The 20,011-nt window shown below is 47.7% G+C and overlaps 1 protein-coding gene across 7 annotated transcripts in view; it reads right to left on the bottom strand.

Moving 5' to 3' along the window:
• The window catches only part of SUFU (SUFU negative regulator of hedgehog signaling), an 83,832-nt gene that overhangs the window by 18,557 nt on the left and 45,264 nt on the right, over positions 1–20,011 (bottom strand). For 3 of the 7 annotated variants that reach the window (XM_038180998.2, XM_072039742.1, XM_072039739.1), the window contains exons 7-11: positions 16,246–16,402; positions 14,622–14,733; positions 5,744–5,944; positions 3,607–3,741; positions 1,988–2,126 (exon numbers count right to left, since the gene is read on the bottom strand). In XM_038180998.2, coding sequence (XP_038036926.2) covers positions 1,988–2,126; positions 3,607–3,741; positions 5,744–5,944; positions 14,622–14,733; positions 16,246–16,402 — 744 coding nt within the window. Of the gene's footprint in view, positions 1–805; positions 1,671–1,987; positions 2,127–3,606; positions 3,742–5,743; positions 5,945–14,621; positions 14,734–16,245; positions 16,403–20,011 lie in introns of those variants that run through there. The other 4 variants (XM_072039741.1, XM_072039740.1, XM_027460623.3 and 1 more) reach the window with 4 other exon arrangements.

The raw sequence follows: 20,011 nt of genomic DNA, 5'->3' as shown, positions 1-20,011 counted from the left end.
TTGCTGTCTCCTCCCCGGGAGGAGAGAGGCCTGCTGTCTCTCTTCCTCCCCATGGTCCCTCCGTTGCCGTGCCTTTGCAGCAAGCCTCTGCATTGCAGTGCTGCGTTTCAGGCGCCAGCTCTCCTCGGAGCTCATCGCCGTGCCTGGGGTCCCGAGCGAGGGAGGAGGCAGAGCCCCTCCGGGCCTCGCTGTGAAAGCTTTGTGGGGCCTGCCAACTCGGCCAGCCCAGGCTGCGAGGGGCTGAACCCAACGCAGCTCGCCTCCTCGGAAATTCTGCGCACCACAATTTCTTTTGCCTTCTGAAGCAAAGCCACACGAACCTCCCTCCTCCGCTCCCAACACCACAAGGGACTGCAGCTGAAGCCTCTCGTTGCATATTAAGCCAAGAGCCTCAGACACTCCCACATGCATCTCACACAGCCGGGTGCTCCTCCTCTTGTCCCAGGCTGCTTCTGGCCTCCCTTCCTCCCCCACCCGGGCTGTCCTCCTTCATTCCCATCACAGGATGGGGCAAGAGCCAGCACAAAGGCAGTCACGTCAGAAGAGAAGATCCGATGCACTGACCTTGTGTAGGAGACAAGCGAGGGAACTTGCTTCTCCCTTCCCTGCAGGAGACAGAAAGTCTCCACCTTTCCCTCCCACCTACTCCAAAAAAATACCTAATTTTTGGTGTCCCAGTGACAGCAACCAGGTTCCTAAGGGTTAACATTAGCTGCTTGTCTGAATGGTGACCTAATTATTGCCATTCTTCACTCTTAGAGGTTACCTGACTACTCCACACATCAATACATTTCAAGATGTGATGTAAATGCAAACAAACACTCTTATGTTTGGAGTTAACACAGTCACAAGATCCCGTGTATCATGTGTTGGCAAGCACAGGAACCAACAGCAAATGACCCACCCTTAAACCTGACCGTTTGCTGTTAATCATTACAGGAGCGTTGCACTTTCCAGCCAGTACAATCAAAGCACGCAAGTTCTTTGAAAATCCCTACACGAGATGATTTCAGCCAAGATCAGCTCCTTTACAAGCCGTACAGGCTTCAAGGTATGATGTCCTCCAGACATACGAACAGAGGCAGTGGAATGCCTTGAAAACAAGTCAGGGGAAGGTTAAATGCAACGCTGCAATGCTAAAACAAACCTCTGCCTTAAAAGCAGAAGGGGAGGCAGGAATGCCACAGTAACAATGAAGGCAGAGAGGCACTGCATGTATACAGTCCCTCAGAAATAGGCTTTTCTGCACAAACACATTCCCTAAAGCTTTTTTTTTATTATTATAATTATTTTTTGCAATATGTTTATAACCATGAAGAAATTCAAGGTTAGAACAGCGCTGTGCCACCATATCGTTAGTGCATCACTGGCTCCGTAGGGCTGACCCTCAACACCAAGCAGATGGGGAACTTCCAAGGGAAATATGGTGCAGAAAATGTGTGGGTGCTTCAAGCAACCACAGACTTTCATCAAAGAATCAATAGGAAAGAGGTATAACTGAAAGAGGCTGCACTATCTGTGCTGCTCTCCTGTAAAGGACGATGTAAAACTGAGATCCCGACTCTGTAGGATCAAAGTCCCACAGCTTTCTCTCGAGATCAGCTTGCTACTCTTCTGCCCTGGCTCCATTCTTGTTTAGGTCATTCCACTCTGCCTCCCCAAATTCCTTTCTGGAAGAAATCGTGAGTAAATACAGCCTGCAAAGTGTTTGCTGACTCCAGGAAATGGATACTACTGTATTCATAGATGATTTTAGAACTTTCCAGCTACTGCATATCAATTTGAGCTCTGTTAATATAAATTGTAACATCTCACCATTATTTTTTGAGTCCATAGTCACTGAAAATAGTACCCCAGAACTATAAGAAACGTTGCAGCAAGAACTAACAGGTTTGTTACACTTCTAAGCCACGTAAGCCCTTAGCAGGATCACTTTTAGGACACTGTAAAGGAGGAAGGGAGAGAAAAAGGAAGAAGGCTCTCTCACTTGTAACCAAGGTCCATGTGCTGCATAGGGGTGCTCTTCTGTTGCAAATGCTCCTTCTACTCCCGTTGATACAAACGTGATTGCTGTGTCCCCTGTAATACTTTTATACGTAAAGTGCCGTCCATGTAAGAGCCTCCCCCTAGGGAATAAAACATGCGTGTGAATTAAAAGGCTGCGAGCAGCATTCAACAGACTGATGAAGATATATCACTGTGATACAGCACTACAGCTTCTGCCATCAGCATGGAAGCCATTTGAAGGCAGCAACTTAATTTTTTTTTAAGGAATATATGACCGATTTGCTTCACAAAGCCCGTCACAAGTCTCCTTCTGAGGCAGGGAGCTCTCCCCTACCTCCCCCCTCAAACTCAGGGCCTTGTTTTAGAGCTCTATCAGCTCACCTTGGTCCCCGTGCATGCCTATCCCCATGATGAGGCACTGACGCATGCACGGGCAGGGCACTGCCAGCCTTTCAGAGAGCTGAGAGCTGCAGGAGAGAACCCAGACTCCACATCACGTGGCAGGGTCTAAGCAGGCTCATCAGTGGGACCAAACTTACGGACGGTGACAATGCCCAGAAATCCCCTGGGACTTGACAAATGCAACCTGCGTTACTTATGCATTTCAATAAAATGTCTATAAGATACACACACGTGATCATCTATAGCATCAATTCCCATTTTTTCACTCAGTGCTTTCCGTGGGGACAACCATTCCTCTGGTATTTACACTCAGAGACTGCATTACAAGCATGCCTCCACCATGCAACAGGGAAACCTTCAGGTAAGATATATGGCACCTACCAACAGTCACAGCTGCCTGATGAGTTACTGCTGGTCAGCTGAGCTGCGGTAAGTGATCAGGACAGACTGTTCACACATTTGTAATGTAAAATAAAATATGTTTGTGTTAACTGTCCCACTGGTTTCTCAACAGGCACAGGCAACCGTGCACCTGCTGCTGATAACTCTGATACCACAGGCACGTAACTCATTAAGCCAAAGTAACTCAATCACCTGGAACCGTTTGTCTTATGCTAACGACTACAACATTTGCCACAGGTATTTTTTAAAAATAGCGCTGATTGAAACTGTGGACATCTAGAAAAGTCACTTGCAGTGGTATGCAAAGCCTGAACCTTTGAAAGATAAGGCATAGGGCGTACACGCCATGTTCTGTCCCTTCATTCACCTAAGTGCCAGAATTTGACTAAAAACACACTTGCATGCATAAACTGACTGCAAACGGGCTTTGTACAAATACTTGTGTCTGAGTCCATAAGCCATAGTTAACAACTCAAGGGATTTCTTTGACAGAATATGATAAGACATCTCTTCTTTATCGTAGTTGCCAGCATTAGACTAATAATAATAAAAGCATACTAATCCTGTCCTGTTTCAGCACTCAAAATACACTGGAGGACTAAAAAAGAATGAGAAACAGTCTTACCACGACGAACACACATGCAAAGAACCATCTGTTTTTAATGTGTTTTGGCAAAATTATCTCAACTCTGGCCTTTAAAGACCCATTGCATGCATGCCTGTATGGCGAAACAATGCCACAAGGCAAAAGCTGCGTGTTAGTTACTAGCTGAGGAGGAGGACGGCCTCTCTCACCTTAGACAGAGGGGAATCAGCGCTCCGGACTCCTGGTTGAACTTCAGGTGTACACTCTCCAGCTGTCTCGTGCGGATTAGCTCGTGAGGAATGATAGCTGCTGAGCTCTCGCTTTCTAAACTGTCCTTCCGGCTTCTAGGAGGAGAGAGAAAACACACATACTTAGGGTCCCAGCGCTGTGTGCCATTGCTGCTGTGATTCAGATCGATTGTGTGAATGCTGAAGGACACAGGAGCAAACTGTTAGGAAGATGCATCTGTGTTTTCATCAGCCTACAGAGACGCAGCCTCTCGCAGACTACCAGCCCCAGCATGCAGCTCTTTGCCTTCATTAGACAACCTAGGATGTGAATTGGAGCCTCATCCCTTCCTAGCATAGAAGAAAAAAAAATAATCTGGGAAGAACTGGGGCAAAACTACACTCTCCAAAGCCCAAACCAGTATAAAATAGCTTGGAAGAATTAGCAGGTATGCCCTCCCTCCCCCTTTTGCTCTATCTTCAGGTTATTTTAGGCAGTGGCCTGTGGGAAAGGGTCAAAAAGTCTCTTGTGCCCTTGCTGAGTATCTTTAAGGTCTGAGGCACGCCTACAATTCTCTCCAAATTGTTTCTTTCCACAGTTCAACTGAAAGATTTTGAGAACTCTGTTTCCACCAGCATCAAGACAGCCACAAGATGGATTCTGCACGTGACGAGTAGGACATCTGCAGACTGCCTTCCCTTTGAAGCGGGAATGCTTTAAGACAACGCAGCTTTGCTTCCTATTTATTCATTTCTGCAAGGCCAGCAGCATGTCATGGAGCTACGACTAAAGGTTATGTTGTTGCATGATTAGGAGCTTCGCCAGACAGAACCCTCCAGATAATCAAGCAGGTGTATCTCAAAATACTTGACCATAAACACTTTATATGTTCAAAGAGCAGTTACTTGATAGCCTGGAATGAAGAAGGCAGAACACAGGATTTACAGTTTTTGAGGATGACACGTATTGATGCAATGTGCCCAAAAGTGACTTATATTTTTGTGACCCAATGTTCCATGTTCACTTAAAAGAAGTAAGACTTTGTGAAGATCATTTCTATACAAGAGAATCACCAGAGGATCGGAACAGGGAAGGCAGGAGAGAGCTGAAAGATGCCACATAGCAGTGTGGTTTTATCTTGCCAGACAGACCAAGAACCAAATGAGGCTACCAGGCTGCATTTGGGAACACTGCTAAAACATGCCCAGATCCTTCCTCCACCCAAGCTGAGCCATCTTGAACATACATCTGGAAAAAATTGTAAAGAAACAGCTTGAACTTCGTGAGATCACACCTCTACTTGACTTTACATTTGGGCGTTGTCCCAAAATTACTCCCATCCACCACACACATAGTAATGCAGTTCAGAATGGCTTCCAAAGCAGATCAGCCTCCAGCCCCTGCCCAGTCACCTAGTCCCAGGTGAGACTTCCTCTAAAATGGGGTACGAGCTCAGCTCTTCTATCTCACCATGCCTTCCTGCAAAGAAACAGAAACGTGCAGAAAAAAAAACAAAACCAAAACAAAACCAGGGCAGCTCAGCTCATCTCCCTGCGAGATAAAAACTGTGAAACGTGTCCTGTGTTCTGCCTTTGCCACACACAAAGTGTAATGGCCTCGGCAAGGACACAGTAGGTCAGGACACAGCTTATGCACGGGGTGGGCTCCGGGCTGTCAGTCAGCCAAGTGTCAGGCTGGTGGGTTAACCCCGAGGCAGAGACACAACATGCTTTGTAGTCTATAGGTGGCACTTAAAGCTGTGTTTAATCTACTTCAGCAAACATTTTACAGCTCTTTGTAGGTGGGGTCTTCAAAGAGCGGAGTGGGCCAGCATTTCGCAGGCTGATTACCTGAGAAGTGCACGGTTGATTAATGATCAGTTGACCTTAAGCTAAGCTTTGCCTGAACTTCCTTATCAGATCTTATATACACAGCGAGCTGTGGGAAAGTCAGCCTGTGGTCTACCACTTCCAATCATTCATTTATCAATCCCTACTAAAAGGGTCAGCCATTAGCAATGCATAGTTTTCAAGCCGTAAGCTCGCACTGAAATGCAGTTGCGGAGTTTATGCACCCCGGAGCAGATCAGGAGTTACACAGAGACGGTGCCCTCCTCACCTGGATTGCCTAAGTGCTCTGGGCACGTCTCCTACCACAGCGTCCCAGGCAGTCGGTGCCGTAGGTTCGTGCTGGAGCAGGACAGACTGCCGGGGGACGGTTCCCCAAAACCCCGGGCTCCAAACTCCTGGAGCCGAAGGTGGGTTTTTCGGTTTCCACCACGCGAGCCAGTGCAGCTGCGAGCACAATGGGGCTGCAGTCCTGAGGGGAAACAGCCTCCGGTTGTTAATGCAATAATAGGAATGACGACAATATTCTGCAGGCAAGGGGCAAAGCTTTCTAAATCTTATTAAAACCAGCAAACGCTGTTTGTCATTACACACTCAAGAGAAGATGTTGACTAATGTATAACTCTCAAACGGAACTGTCATGACTTTAAGGCTGTCAATAATTATGACTTCACATTAATAAGTAACCAGCCCTTCTGTCAAAAAGGTGAAGGAGTGAAGCAAAATGGTAGTTAATTCTTTGAATGACGTGAAATTATTAATCCTTTCCACAAAACTTTTCCGAAATAGTCACGGTCTCCGTGTTTCTTTTTTTCACTTTAGTGGAGCTCACACGATCTCAGCTATTCAGAGTTAGGGGTGAAACTACGGGAGCAGAAAGCAAACCACCTCCTAGCTAAGCTATCCATTTCTAAAAGGAGTTTGTGGGTGTGTTGGGGAAGAAGCACAACACATTGAGAGGTGACGGTGCACCCCATGGGCTTGTGGCACCTAATTTTCACCTCAGCAGAAATCGCCACCTCAGGGCCAGTCCCACTGCCCCAGCGAGGGACCCCAAAGCTCGCTGACCCAGCTGAGGCCCTGCTGTGCTTTCATGAGCATCCTAAAAACACCCTGTGAAGGCGGTGAGGGGGGCACAGGCACCCCATGGCCTACATCCAGCCTGTGGACCAGTGGTCAGACCCACGCGGTGGCTGAGGCGAGGCACTAGGCCCATACGTCCCACCGCTGCCTCCGCTGTTGTTATATCCCGGGATATGCAGCTTCATGAAAAGAAAACAGACAAAAGCAAGATCTGAAGGGTATCTACAGGCTTCAGCTTGTAAAACGGAGATGATCAAGTGAAAGAAAGGTGCTTGAGGAAGGCCACAACCGGAGCTTTCAGGCTCTGAGCATGTGCAGGGACTCTGCAGGACGCATTAAAATTCCCCCCCTGGGAACGGAAATCCTTGTGCTGACTCTTCCAAAGGGTGATAGCCCAGATGGAGGGTCAGCAGGACTTGTAGGGCGTTATTAATAAGATTAGAGGTCACGTTGTAACACGCACTGCCATCCACAGCTTGTACTTTTCAGCCGTAGAGGAAAATTTAGAAAAAGTTTGCTTTCTAACACTAACATCCCTGGTTTTACGACTGTCAGTTACCCGTAAGCCTTTGCTTCCTCCACCCCGTCACCAAATAAATCAGCAGCAGAATTTGATGGAGTTTTATTTGTTATGACTAAGATCTAGCTGACTATCACGTAAAACGTTGCAAACTTGGTCTATTCCAGATTTAATACTTCATCCAACCCACACACAAAAAATTCATGTTTCTCAGTGTCCAGAAAAAACAAGTCTGCAAAAGCCAGGGCTGCTGCATTAGGGAAAGCAGGAGATTTAAATGGAAGCAGCATGCCGGAAATGCCCCAGTTTAAGGACTGCACATCTAGTGTTTTGTGAAACTGGAGGGGAGGTGGAGGAGATTAAAGCGCATTTCCCACTGATTGGGAGCTTGTGGGAGGTGTAAACGTGGGCAGTTGTCAGATTAATTCTTTAGATGATTACATTCTTTTTGTTTCTTTAAAGCTGTTTGTAGTTGGGTTTGATGTCTCCTGTTCTGGGCAAGTGTATTGCTGCAGTTACCAAGGTGACTTTAGCTGACTTTCAACTATTTTTTCCAGCTTCGGTTTCTACCAGTAGTCTGCTTCTGGGTGGAGGAGAGAGAGAGAGGAAATTATGTTTGTTTTTGTTTTGTTTTTTAATTTTGTGAATGCTGATTAGCACTCTGTGAACTTAACCAAAGTCATACTTGATTTTTAAAGCAAAGTTTTAGGGAGAGGGGCGGTCAAGCTGTTGCAAAAGGGTCCAACGTGGACCGCAGCCTCCCCAGACCTCTGCCCACAGGGAAAAAGGGCCCGAGGAGACTACAGGTCCCAGCGTGCTGCGCTCCTGCATGGGAGCAGCCACACGCTGCAACCTGCAGCCTCCTGGGGGCCCTCTCCTCGTATTAAAGACGAGGGTGGCTGCAATCTGCTTAATTTTCTGCCAATTAGCAGCAGCCCTTGGGGATCCTGGAGAATGGCCAATGCAATCAGCGGGTTGCGCAAAGTTTGGATGTCCCCTCCTTATAACTCATGTTTACGGCAGGCTCCTCTCGAGCAGTCCCCATGGCAGTTATTTTATGGGATTCAAGAATAACCAGATCGGATTAAGAAAGGTTTATTTATTCTTGCATTTGCATTCCGCTTGATGATCAGAGCGTTTGATCTCAGGGATCTGTCACTGAAGGAGGTCTCAATTCCCTTCCAAGCTCTGTCACTGACACGGAGCGTAATTCCTCGGCGTTTCCAAGTCACCACCCTGGGCACTGAGCTCACCAAGGCCAGGATTTTGGAAGCTGTCCACAGCAGTGACTCTGTAAGACTGAGTGCCCACCGCATCGCTAACCCGACCTGCAGCCACTTCTCCTCGCTTCCTAGGTACAAACCCCAGCACCACGAGGCAGCAGACACAGAGCGAGCTTACAGCAGCTGGGAAAGAAAGTCTGGCTGGCTTTTTTTTTCTTCCCTTTTCCCTTCCCAACTGGGGCTATTTCAAACTTCCTCGCTCCCTAATGAAGATATGGTCAAAGATCACTTAAGCGTCGGCAACCTTCCAGTGTCTTTCCCACAGTTTCCCCTGAAGGGCAAACCGGCAGTTGTGGGAAAGAGCCCCGAGCATCTTGGCACACGGCGTTAGGGACACGTCACGGAGGCACGGAGGCAAGTGCAGAAGTGGGGGGGACGCTGCTGCACAGCTCCTGCTGTGGTCGCACGGAGCCAAGGCTCAGATCTGGGTGCTCACCCTCCTGGTTCAACCGGCCGGTGAAGATGCGCTGTGTGAGTTCCCTGGTGCAGAAGGGCTCCAAGGACAACGCCAGCAGCAACAATCTTCTTGCCGCTCACATATCCCTTTGGAAAGCTGCATAATAACTGCTGTCAGTGCTTGCAGGGGCTGGGCTGTTCCAGACCTACAGCTGAACTAGGGCTGAGAGATTCAGGCTGTGCCACCGGCACCCTGCAGGCTCAAACAACTCTTGTGTGCATCAGGTTCCCTGTGCCTATAAAACCGAGACATTTTTCCATGCAGGGGTGTTGCAAGGATTAAGTCAATGTTTGCAGAGCACTTTTGGATTCTCAGATGGGGCAAACTATGCAGAAGTGCAAATTACTAGCATGGTGACCATTCTGCACTTCTCCTGACACCGGTTTTCCAGCCATTCGCTTTTCTAGTTCGCAGGCTTGTCACCCAGCACTCAGGCTCATGCTGAGAGACACTCCCTAAAGCACACTGCCTCCCCCCTTCAGCATTCCTTACTCAAGCAAGACACCACTGAATGGTGTCTCAATGAGAGAGCATGCCTAAATAAGCAGGACTGGCTTGGAAACTTGCTGCTTAGTGGTTGCAGAATCGCAGAGTCTAGCCAGAACTAGACAGTTTCAGAGAATGCTGAAATGCTCCCCTTTATGCAAAACGTTGCCTCCAAGAACTGAAGACAGGAAACCAGCTACACAGACAACAGCTCCCCTCCGCCCAAGGAAAGCAGCAAGCAAAACCTCGTGCGACTGGAAGACGCACAGCGCAGACGTGCCTCAAAGCAAATTCTACATCTTGATATCACCTTACGAGCTTCCTCAGAAACGCTGCTCAGATGGGGCTCGTTAATTTGCATCAACCCAACGCTACGCACAGCGTTTACTGAAAGGAGGCATCAGCACGCCCTGCTTCCCGAGTCAAAGGGGCTACACGGAGAGCAGCCCCGGTCTCGCAAGCGGTTGCACTCTTATTCACTTGTTCCACACCTGGCACTGCATCACACCGTGATCTTGGAGGACTTCTGGAGCGACACAGCTCCTCCCTCTTCCCACAAGGGAAGGGCACCAACCTGAGATGCTCAGGGTGCCCTGTGCCAGGAGGTCACGGCCAGGACGGTGCCGCCAGCCCCACCTGCCAGAGGCTCGCTCCCTGCTCTGTTTGCCAGGGACCTGCCTTCATTTCCCTCCACAGCTGGAAAGTGTTCAGGGCTGGATGGAATTAGCACACTGGCACACAGCTACCATATGTTAAGGGATCCCTAGACTCAGCCTGTTTTTCTGCCGGGAAATTGAACGCAGATGGGATTGGAGGTCTTTGGGGCATCTGCTGTGTGCTCCCGGACAAATGACCACTGTGCACGAGTGGCCTGGGGGGGACCAGAGTGTGTTGCTGCCTGGGAAATCCCAGACAGAAATATGGGAACCATGCGTGAGCAGGCTGTTGAACCACACTGCTTTATCCTCCTTGACAAGAGGGAGAGTGATAAACTGTAAGGAGATGCTGGATAAACCTCGTGTTTTGTCATATTGACGCACCTTGGGAGACCTTTTTCCACTACCCAAACCTCACCTTGAGACACCAGGGATGTGTGTGGGCACTACCTGAATCCTGGAACAATGAAGTGTAGCAATTACTGATAATTTTAGCCTCAGCTTATGCAGTGATGCAGCTTGCTAGCTCTAGGTTTCTACTCCATGCCTCCGCTGACAGGAGCAGTAGAACTGAGTCAGCCAAGGGGCAGAAAAACATCACTTTCAGCAATGCTGCGTGATAAAGGGGACCCTTGAGGGGTGGAAAAGGTCAAGAACTCCCCTATCCCAGCCCTGGCTCTCACCACAACTGTGGCAAATTAACTCCTCTGTCCCCACGTGTAACGCGGGGATACTACTCCCCTGCCTCACAGGACAGCACAGAACCAGTTGCCAGGAGCAATTACAGCCTCAGCCCTGGAATCTCCTACATCGAGAAATTAAACAGCGAAGGGAGCGAGTGTCACTGATCTCTGACATCTGGAGCCTCCAGCCCACCGAGGTCTGAGCAGCACCAGTGTTTAGTCTGACATCTGAACACTCCCTGTTGGGAACAGCTTGCAGCATCCAGCGACAGCGAATCTGCAGACCGAGAGCCTGGGAGCATCGCCTTGTTGCATCTCGACAGCACCTACCAAGCTGAGGGGTCCTATGAAATAAATAACGCGCCGCTGGGAAGTACATTTGGATTCATACACGCCTCATTTTTCCAAGGTGTAATCAAGAGTATTGTGTTACCTATGGTCAAAATGGTTAGTCATGTTTCCAAAGATTAATTTTTTTTTTTTTTTAAATGCACGCAAACTGATTTAATGGCTGCTTATGAACTGAGCTAGCAGTCATTTGGAGAAACAGATGTCCAATGCAGTTTTAAGCATTAAGAGTGCCTTTATTCATATCCTTAGGAGAAAAAATGGCTACACAGTCTACAGTAATAACACTAATGAATCAAAGTGCTACAGCTGCCCAACAGGGTTTTGACAGAAACCAGCTTTTTTCTCAAAGGAACTTTTTTTTTTAGGATTCTGGGACAGTGAACAACTGCTAATATGAATGCTTAACGTGTAAGTATGTGCCTTGCTGAATCAAGCCCTATCTGGAACCAAACAATGTGAGGATTTTGCATAAGCACCAAGAACTGTAACGACACAAAGATGGGGAAATTCACATGGAATCTGGATCTCCAAAATTTTATACAAATAAATATTCAAAAGTTTGAGTGTTTCTGACGCTGTTTAGTGACACTGAATGCAGAACAGGTTGTCTGCTTTAAACCCTGACAGATTATTGCGTGTGGGTGGTAGGGTTAGGATAAAAGAAAGGGAAGAAAGCCACTATGAAAGCAGCCAGTGGCTGCAGATCTATGATAAATAAACAGCACATTCCTCTTCTGCACGAAGCCATTAGAGTCTATGTCAGCCTTTAACATCCTAATGTCAGCTGGGTGCAAATTTGACAGCCACAGGGTTCTGCGGTGCTCCCTACGGAAAAGAGATTTGGAACAATTTGCCATGCCCCACCAGAGTGCTTCTGTCAGGTTCCTGAGGAGCCCCGAGTGCACCAGTTATTCACAGGACCCTTGCAACGAACCATGGGTTTGGTATTTTATGGTCTGGTGTGTACAGTGCAGGATATGATTACACTCAAGCCTGGTTCCCATCAGCCAGCACCTCGTAATCGTTAACATATTTATCCTTGTGGTGCCTCAAGAAGATGACATTGTTATTAGTCCCGTTTTATAGATTTAGAACTGAAGCTCAATAGCTGGACGACTTGCCTTTCGTTACACAAGATTCACAGGGAAGGCCAGAACTGAGAACCAGCTCTACCAGGCCCGAGCAGGATCGCACCAGAAGGATGGGATCCATGTGCAGAGCTGTCCTTCTCAGGTGCCTCTAAGTCCTGGGATGTTACTGTATCTGCACTGGGTTTTGTCTTGTGTGTCTCAGCCTTTGCAGCAGTGTTGTGGTTTAACCCCAGCAAGTACCCAAAGGGAATGTGGATGGAGATATATCACTACATGCAAAAACTGAACTCCTGAGCTACATCCCCCTGCAGCAGTGGGAGACAAGAGACTCCAGACCATGCACATGGGGTTAAGAGCAGGTTGTCCAACCTTGCTCAAATGCTGATGCAGAGACAGTACATTGAGAAAGGCCAAGTGCTGGTAAGATCTTCCTCTGCTGCTTCATCTGTACCATAGTGTGCTGGAAAAAACGTTGACTGGTAAGTTTTCACTAAAAGGTAATCATCAGGTCTGATTTAACTACAGGCTAGTTAGAAGTTATGAGTAAAGACTGCTTGACACTACAAATCACCCATCTCAGGGAGGACAACACATCAAACAAGTCCCATTGCATCTGTTACATGAACTGGAGAAGAAAAACCACTGCACAAGTCGAAAAAGACCTTTCCCAAACTCCTCTAAAAGCAGTCAGTGCAGAGATAGGAAGGAGGTATTAGGGCACACCGCTGAGGAGATCAGATGTTAACCAGAGTGACCACCAGTAAGACACAGAGCGGCCTGATAGCTCTCTTTCCCTAACAGCAATGCTATTACGGAGAACCAGGCTGGCTATCAGCTTCCACAGCAGCAGCCACAGACCTCAGAGCAAGGTATTGATCTTCCAGGAGACAAACACTGGGAACCAGCCATTCCTACCAGCCGTGCTTCAGGGAGGATGGGTGTGCAGCTGCTACAGGTAAGAGCTTTGCTACAAAGGGTGCTATCGTGGATGTGAAGCTCTGAATTTGACCTGCCTTCCTCTCTGTCTCAGAACAGCCAAAAACTCAGGTAGATATTTGTGTGCTCCATCACAGACCTCTACGAACATTTCAGCACTCTGTCTTGAGCACACCTCTGTTTATCACACCCTGAATAGCATACAGCTTTTTTATCTAAGCAACAACTGCCTCCCAGCATTGTGGCTTACCCATCGGCTGCCTCCCTTGTCCTGATGAGCACCCAAAATGTTTCTGGTCTCTCCCAGCTGCTGCAAACAGAGAGCTTTTACTGCCATGCAGATTTATGCAGGAGCCTGGCATCAGTGAGAAATCCTGCTCAGTATTTCTAAGGCTGGCAGTGATTGATTCTTGCAAATGAGATGATATCATCTGATTTTTTCAGTGGGGCCAACGGGACCAACCTTCAGGCAGAGAAGTACTACTCAGAATTGGAGTCAGGTAAGAATCTGGCTCCGTATAATTACTACATATCAAAAATAACATTACTAAAACAATACTAAAACCACCTGATAATATATTTTTTTAAATTTTATAAGCACTAATATCTCATCTTACTTATTAGTACACAATATCAGCAATTTATATAATACTTTCCCAAAGTACCCAGAATTATTTATAAGCAAACTAAATCAGAGGTCACCCAGAAAATGGAACAAGAAAGGACACCAGAGTCCTAATTAAGTATGAGCAGTATTTTTTCTGTGAAATGCTTGATCAAGAACGAAACTGGAATTGAAATAGAGCAAGGTGCTGCTCCTGCCTGGCACTACAGGAAAGAGCTGATTTCATGATGATCTTTACTCTTAAAGCAAGAAAGCACAAATGATCACGGGAGACTAGGAAATACCAAGACAAAAAGAGTACAGCAAAGATACATGCCTTTCTGCATCACTTCGATGAGAACATTATGATTGATGGAAGAGATTAAACTAGTATAGGAACCAGCCTAAAATGGAAGAAACACAAAAAGACTGAAGATACTGCAGATGGCTTGAAACCACAGGTAATTTCCTACAGATTTACTGCAGCCAAAATTCACAAATGAGGACAGATCTCCAGGCCCACCTAGTCCCACTTTACTCACCTGTTAGTGTACAGACCATTAGACGTGAGGGTGATAATTGGCAGGTGATTACTGACAGTACCTGCCTGCTTAGGCAAGACCAAAGTCACCTTAAAAATATTAATGTTTTAATCAAAAGGTCTCTAATTATGAGCTTGGAAATAAAATGTGCAGGCAAAAATATCAGCAAATGCTCACCTATGCCACCTAGCTCTTTGGATACCTCAAGACTTTTTGACAGTACATTTTACAGGGCTCAGTCCAGCCAACGGCAGGGGGCTGGAATTAGATGGTCTTTAAGGTCCCTTCCAACCCAAACCATTCTGATTCTTCCTTTGTCTTTGCCCTCTGCAAGTGTTTGCTATCAGCTTTTTTCTCTGCCTGCCAAGCCTTTTCCCACCCAGCTTTAACTGAGTTTTCCAGTCTGAGCTCTTAGCATTCCTCCTCCCACCACCTGAGAATGCATGACGAAACTTACGGTGCTCGGTCATGGTTCAACCCATTCTGTCTTTGTGCATTTATTGGAGGTAGAACAGGTTTGCTGTTAATCTCAAGCCCTCTCCGCAAAGTCTCCCTGATTTGTTCTGTATCTGCAAAGAGAATTTTTTTAGTGTGACTCAGAGTCCCCAGAAACATCACATAACACAAGGAAACACCAGCTTTTCTTAAAAGGCCTGTCTCTGTGGTGTATTTCAGCTAAACTCTCCCCCTTCAAAACGAAATAAAGAAATACTACGGGTGAATTCTTAATGGCCCTTCCTGCACCTCAGCAGTTACTTCACTTTATAAAGTCAGCCTGAATTCTCATGTTTTGGGTTGCAACGTTATGTCAAGCAAAGAGAACTGGAAGCTTTTTCCAACGAGAAAATTCTGGGTAGTTTTGTATCCTTTCATAAAGGAGGTGTTTGCTGTACCTGAAGCTCTTGCAGAACCTCCTGACACAGCCAGCCTTTGTGCTAGAAGTTGCTTTTCTCATTAGGCATAAAGGGAGTTTGCTCCTTCACCAAACGAGGGCAAGGAGATCGTGCAGCTTTTGCAAATGGCTTTGTAAATCTGATGATTCATTTACAATCAGATTCACAAGAAGAAAGTCATTTTATGCAGGGTAAACTTCAGCCTCAAGCTCACGTGTGAAAATAAAATGCAAATTATGCAGCTCAGATGCAGCGTTCTTGCTTTTTCGTTTTCCTGTGATGTTGATTGGCCAAATACTTTAACAGGATGCTTTCTTAACTCGCTTAGAAGTTTCCCGATCTTTTTTGATAATCAGGAAAAAATATCCAAATGCTTTCAAAATCTTTTGAAGGATACGACATACAAATATCATCTATGCCTGTCCCAGGCTCTGCATTTGCACGGCTGAGGAAGAATACTGTCTAGACCTTTTAGATCCAATGCCATTCAAAATATATGCACAGAAGCCAGACAGATCCATATATCCATACAGGGTTGGTTGGTTGTTTTAAACCATGGTTTTAAAAAATGGCTATCATGGACTTAAGATACTGTTCTTAAGGAAAACATCACTAAGTCCAAGAAATCTCAAACCCTCAAATTTTATGTTACTTTGCCTGTTTGAAAGATAGCAATTTCAGGCATGCTTAATGGCCACAACATCTGTACCCTGACACAGCATCTCACTGCAAAGGGGAACTCCACCGTATTTATTTTTTTCTTTCCAGAGTTCTGTATTTGCAAGATTCACTTGAGTTCAGCTACAGCAACATGCAGCGTCAGTCCGTTGTGCCACCCAAGAAGTGACAAAGTTAAAAAGGAAACACAGCCTGGGAAAATGCAGTTGTGTCACCCTGCAGGTGCTAACAGCCCCGGTTTCACCCAGTTCTCAGCTTAACTTTGCAGATTTAGATTACAAATAGCCTAAAACCTGAAAGACGCATTTAAAGAAAACAATGCAAAGATCTCCTTACCTCCTGTCTTCCTCAAAGAGGCCACACCAAAATACGTTTTGTTCCTGAGACATACTGAGCCTTCCAGCACGAGTGCTGATTTTTTTTTTTTTAAATGAACCCCACAATGCTGCCCAAACCAGTCAGAAAACAGAGCAAAAGGCCATGACAGCAACTCAGCCCAGGTCCTCTTACCTTTCCCGGAGAGCCGCCGCGGCTGGGTCCCAATGCAAATGCTCCTGCTGTCTTCATCATCCTCGGGGGGCCTGCTGAGATCGTCCCAGGCACATTTGGCACTCACTCCGCTCAGGTTTGAGCCATCTGTCTCAATCCCTTTGTCGACTCTCTCCTGCTTGAAAAGATCCAAAACCCCACGACTTTTTTGGGTGTGACTTGACCCTGAGCTGAAACCCACCCTGGCTTCGTGCAGCACGAGCACGGCTGCCGTCAGCAGCTCCTACATCTCCCCCTCTGCTGCCAGCCTCTGCTCTCCAGCCCCTGGGCTTTGATATATCAGCTAAGGATGGCCAGACACTGAGCCAAATCTTGCAGCTGATGTGAGCTGGAACAACCTTCATGGCAGGCTGAGCTGCACCCCGAGCCTTTCCTCCCTGCTTCCCTCTGGGGTGCTCAAGGGCATAAATCAGGTGACAGAGGTGAAAAGACAGAGGTGAAAATGAGAATTCTGGGGGATACCAGGTTGCTCCTACGTTAACACCTACTCAAAGGTGAGTTACATACTCCTATACGAAGCAAAACTTCTCAGTCTACCTGTTACATGCCACTGATAACAACCCCACCAATAACTAAGACCCCTTTCCAAGCTTACCAAAGAGTCCCACAACAAAAAGTTCACACGGAGACCCATGGTTCCCAAGAGCTCACCGTTTGCAAACTGCCCATACAATGACTGCTTTGTACTGTGCTGGTCTGTTCAGCTGAGGACAGATGTGCAAGGAGACATTGGTCCATATGCAAGTGTCAAAATCAAAACACACAAGCTCCCTCCCTTGCAAGTTGGACTTTCCAAGCATGTAAAGCACCGTTTGGTGTCACACACCACCACCGAGCAGCTGGATGTTCTCAGACACCACGCATTTTTTCAAGGACAGCTGTATCTGCTGCCAGCAAGACTGGCCCCTAAGCTGCACCCAAAACCTCCAGCAGACACCTACCTGATGGGAACTGTCGTTCCTCTGAATTTCCACCCATTTCCCACAAGGGGGTAATGTTGAGCTGAACAGACTTAGGGCTGGGTTGCACCGAGGTAGGGCTGCTCTTACACTGGCACCTCTCTCCTGGCACCGAATAAATCCGTCTCGTTTTCCTCTGTTCTGTAGGGGTGTCACTTCTCATACCAGTGATCCCCATCTCACTACATCCAGCTGGGTCACCTCAAAATACACGGTAAGTCCCACTGCTTGCAGGACAGAAACTTTGCAGATTTGAGGGAAGAGCAGAGTTGTGTCCCACACGACAGGAGCAGACCTTGCTGCTCATTATTACGGGTTTGACCTTGCCACTGGAGTCAAGAGACCGTGGGAGCATTTGGTGCTTTGCAAGATGTTCCCCAAGAAGCAGTTTCCAAGCTAAAACCTCAAACACGCCTCCCCCTGCCCAGCTGTAGCCACTGTACCCTATAAAGAGCATTGCTTGCTCTTGTGACCATCCAAGAGGGGATTTGAGCAGATCAGAGATAAGCACGAGCGCTCGGGGTGTGGTTGCACAGCATTTGAAGCTGATGTAATTCGCAGCGGCTGCAGTCCCACCCTCCTCCATGTGCTCCTACCCCTTCCCCTGAGCCAACTGACTTTTTTTTTTTTTTGCAGCTTTTTCACCTTCCTGAACTGGCTTCTCTGGCCCAAGAAGGGAGGCAGAGGGGGGTAAGACCACAGCAGTCCTGGCTTAAGTATTCAAGAGACTGCCTTCCTTCCGTCTCTCTCCCTGGAAGAAGGCTACTTGCCGGGCTCTTCCTCTGGCGTCAGGGGAAAACTGGCTTCTATGAAAAAGGAATGGGAAAATCTGAGAAATAATACAGCGGCTGGAATTTTCTTTTGTTACATGCTAAACACAGAATTAGTTGTTTAGCCCAGAAATAGAAGTTGTGGAAAAAAAAAAAAACAAGCCCTGCATCTGATTCTACATATGCTGGTGATGCTCTGAGCGAGATTTACCACGTGGCCCTTTGGGGAGCCCTCCCCGGCGCTCTGCGAGGCTCCAAATCAGCTGGGGATTTTGTCAGCTTGGTTGTTTTTTTTTATTCCAGAGATTGGGAAGTGAAGGAGGGCCACTAGACTTGCCCTTGAGCAGGGAGATGAAGGGCCCTGAGGACTCCAGCTGGACGTCTCTGGGATGTGCTGCTCCATCCCTGCAGCCAGAGGCCCCGCTCGCAGCACAGCAGGACGCCTCGGGGAGGGGGAGAGGGATGTTCTGCAGCCCCCGCCTGCATCTCAGCTGCTCTGCAGAGCACTTCCTCGGGGGGAAGAAGCGCTGCTCTGCTGGCATCCCTTGGAGATCAAGGGGAGCTGATGGGAACGAGCTGGCCTCAGGCTGCCTGTGTTTGTAAGCATCGATGTCGAAGGGGGAGAAAATAAGATGAAATAACCAACGCAGGCTCTTGGTTTGGGGAAAAGCAGTGCTTTTTCCCCCATTCCCAGCCAGCGAAGATGTGCCTGGGCTGAGGGGCTCTTCTTCCTCCCTTTCAGGGCAGCCTGAGCAGGAGGTTGGAGGAGCCCAGGGCAAAGGAGGTTCAGCTTTTCCCTTCCTCAAAGAAAGGATGTTTCTGTCCCATTTTCCTCTCAGCATGTGGGAGGGATGCTCCGAGGCTCTTCTAAGCCACTGATCCCTTTCTAAACGAGCCAGAGCACTGCAGCGTGACCCGCAGAGCAGCAACCACAACTCAGGAAATTCAAATCAGCTTTATTCTCTTCTGAGATAGCTGCTAAGACAGAGAATCAGCACAGAGCTGGGGACCAACAGGGACTGCTTGACGGCGCTGCCAGGGAAATCTGAACGGCCTACAGGGAAGCCTGGCTGCACAGAAAGCAGCCAGCGCTGCCACAGCGTTAATTGCTGACATCCTGGGATGACATCTTAGTTGGGATCCATTCGCAGCGACTTCGAACAGAAAGTACAGCTGCTGCTGCCAGGGCTGGGTTTAGGCCTCAACCCATTCCCACCAGAGACAAAGCAGCCTCACAACGAGCTCTACCCGCGCCCTGGGAAGTCATTTTCTCTCCCCCCTCGCCTCCACCTATCCGTTGGCTGTGCCTTTCAGCTCCCACATGCCGTGTAACACCACTAAAAATGCCAGGGGAATGACACTTCATCCTTCGCTCACTAATTGTGGGCAGGAGGGCTGGCCCAGCCCTGCCCACGGTCAGGTTTTGGGCTCTTTTCAGGACTTGTCCCTGCAGATTTTGCTCCGTGTCTCCCCGCAGTCTGTAGGAGCGTGGCAGGAAGGAGCAGCGCACACCTGCGCATACTCATTGTTGAAAGAGCAAGAGAGAACAGAAACAGGAATGTTTTAATGTGAGGAAGTCCGGAAAGACCACAGACGGAGCAGCCGTCAGTGGCAGGACACGCTGGTGAGGCAGAAGTACTCTTTATTTGCCTTAACTTGCCTTGGCTGACTCAGATTCCAGTAAGCCCAGCCACTTCTCATTTACAGTAAATTGAAGAAAACCCTGTTATCGTGAGGAATCACCGCTGCTGCAGAGAGCAGACAACACCCTCCAGGAGGGGAGAGGGCACACAGGCGAAATTCTGAAGAGCCTGAAAACTCTCGCTTGAAAAACTTGCAGTTGTATTCGCTCCCACACTGTGGGACGTTGGCGGAGCATTTTTTTTTCTCTCTCAGGCTGGGGTTGTTATTTTGGATGAGCAAACTCTTCAGAACAGTAAAAGTAGAATTTGGTTTCCTTCCTGAGCTTTCAAATTAAAAGATGCTGTGAGGCAACTG

This window comes from Anas platyrhynchos, chromosome 6 (assembly GCF_047663525.1).
Source record: "Anas platyrhynchos isolate ZD024472 breed Pekin duck chromosome 6, IASCAAS_PekinDuck_T2T, whole genome shotgun sequence".
NCBI lineage: Eukaryota > Metazoa > Chordata > Aves > Anseriformes > Anatidae > Anas > Anas platyrhynchos.
Note: the sequence above shows the minus strand (reverse complement) of the source record. Positions and strands in the feature narration are given on the sequence as shown.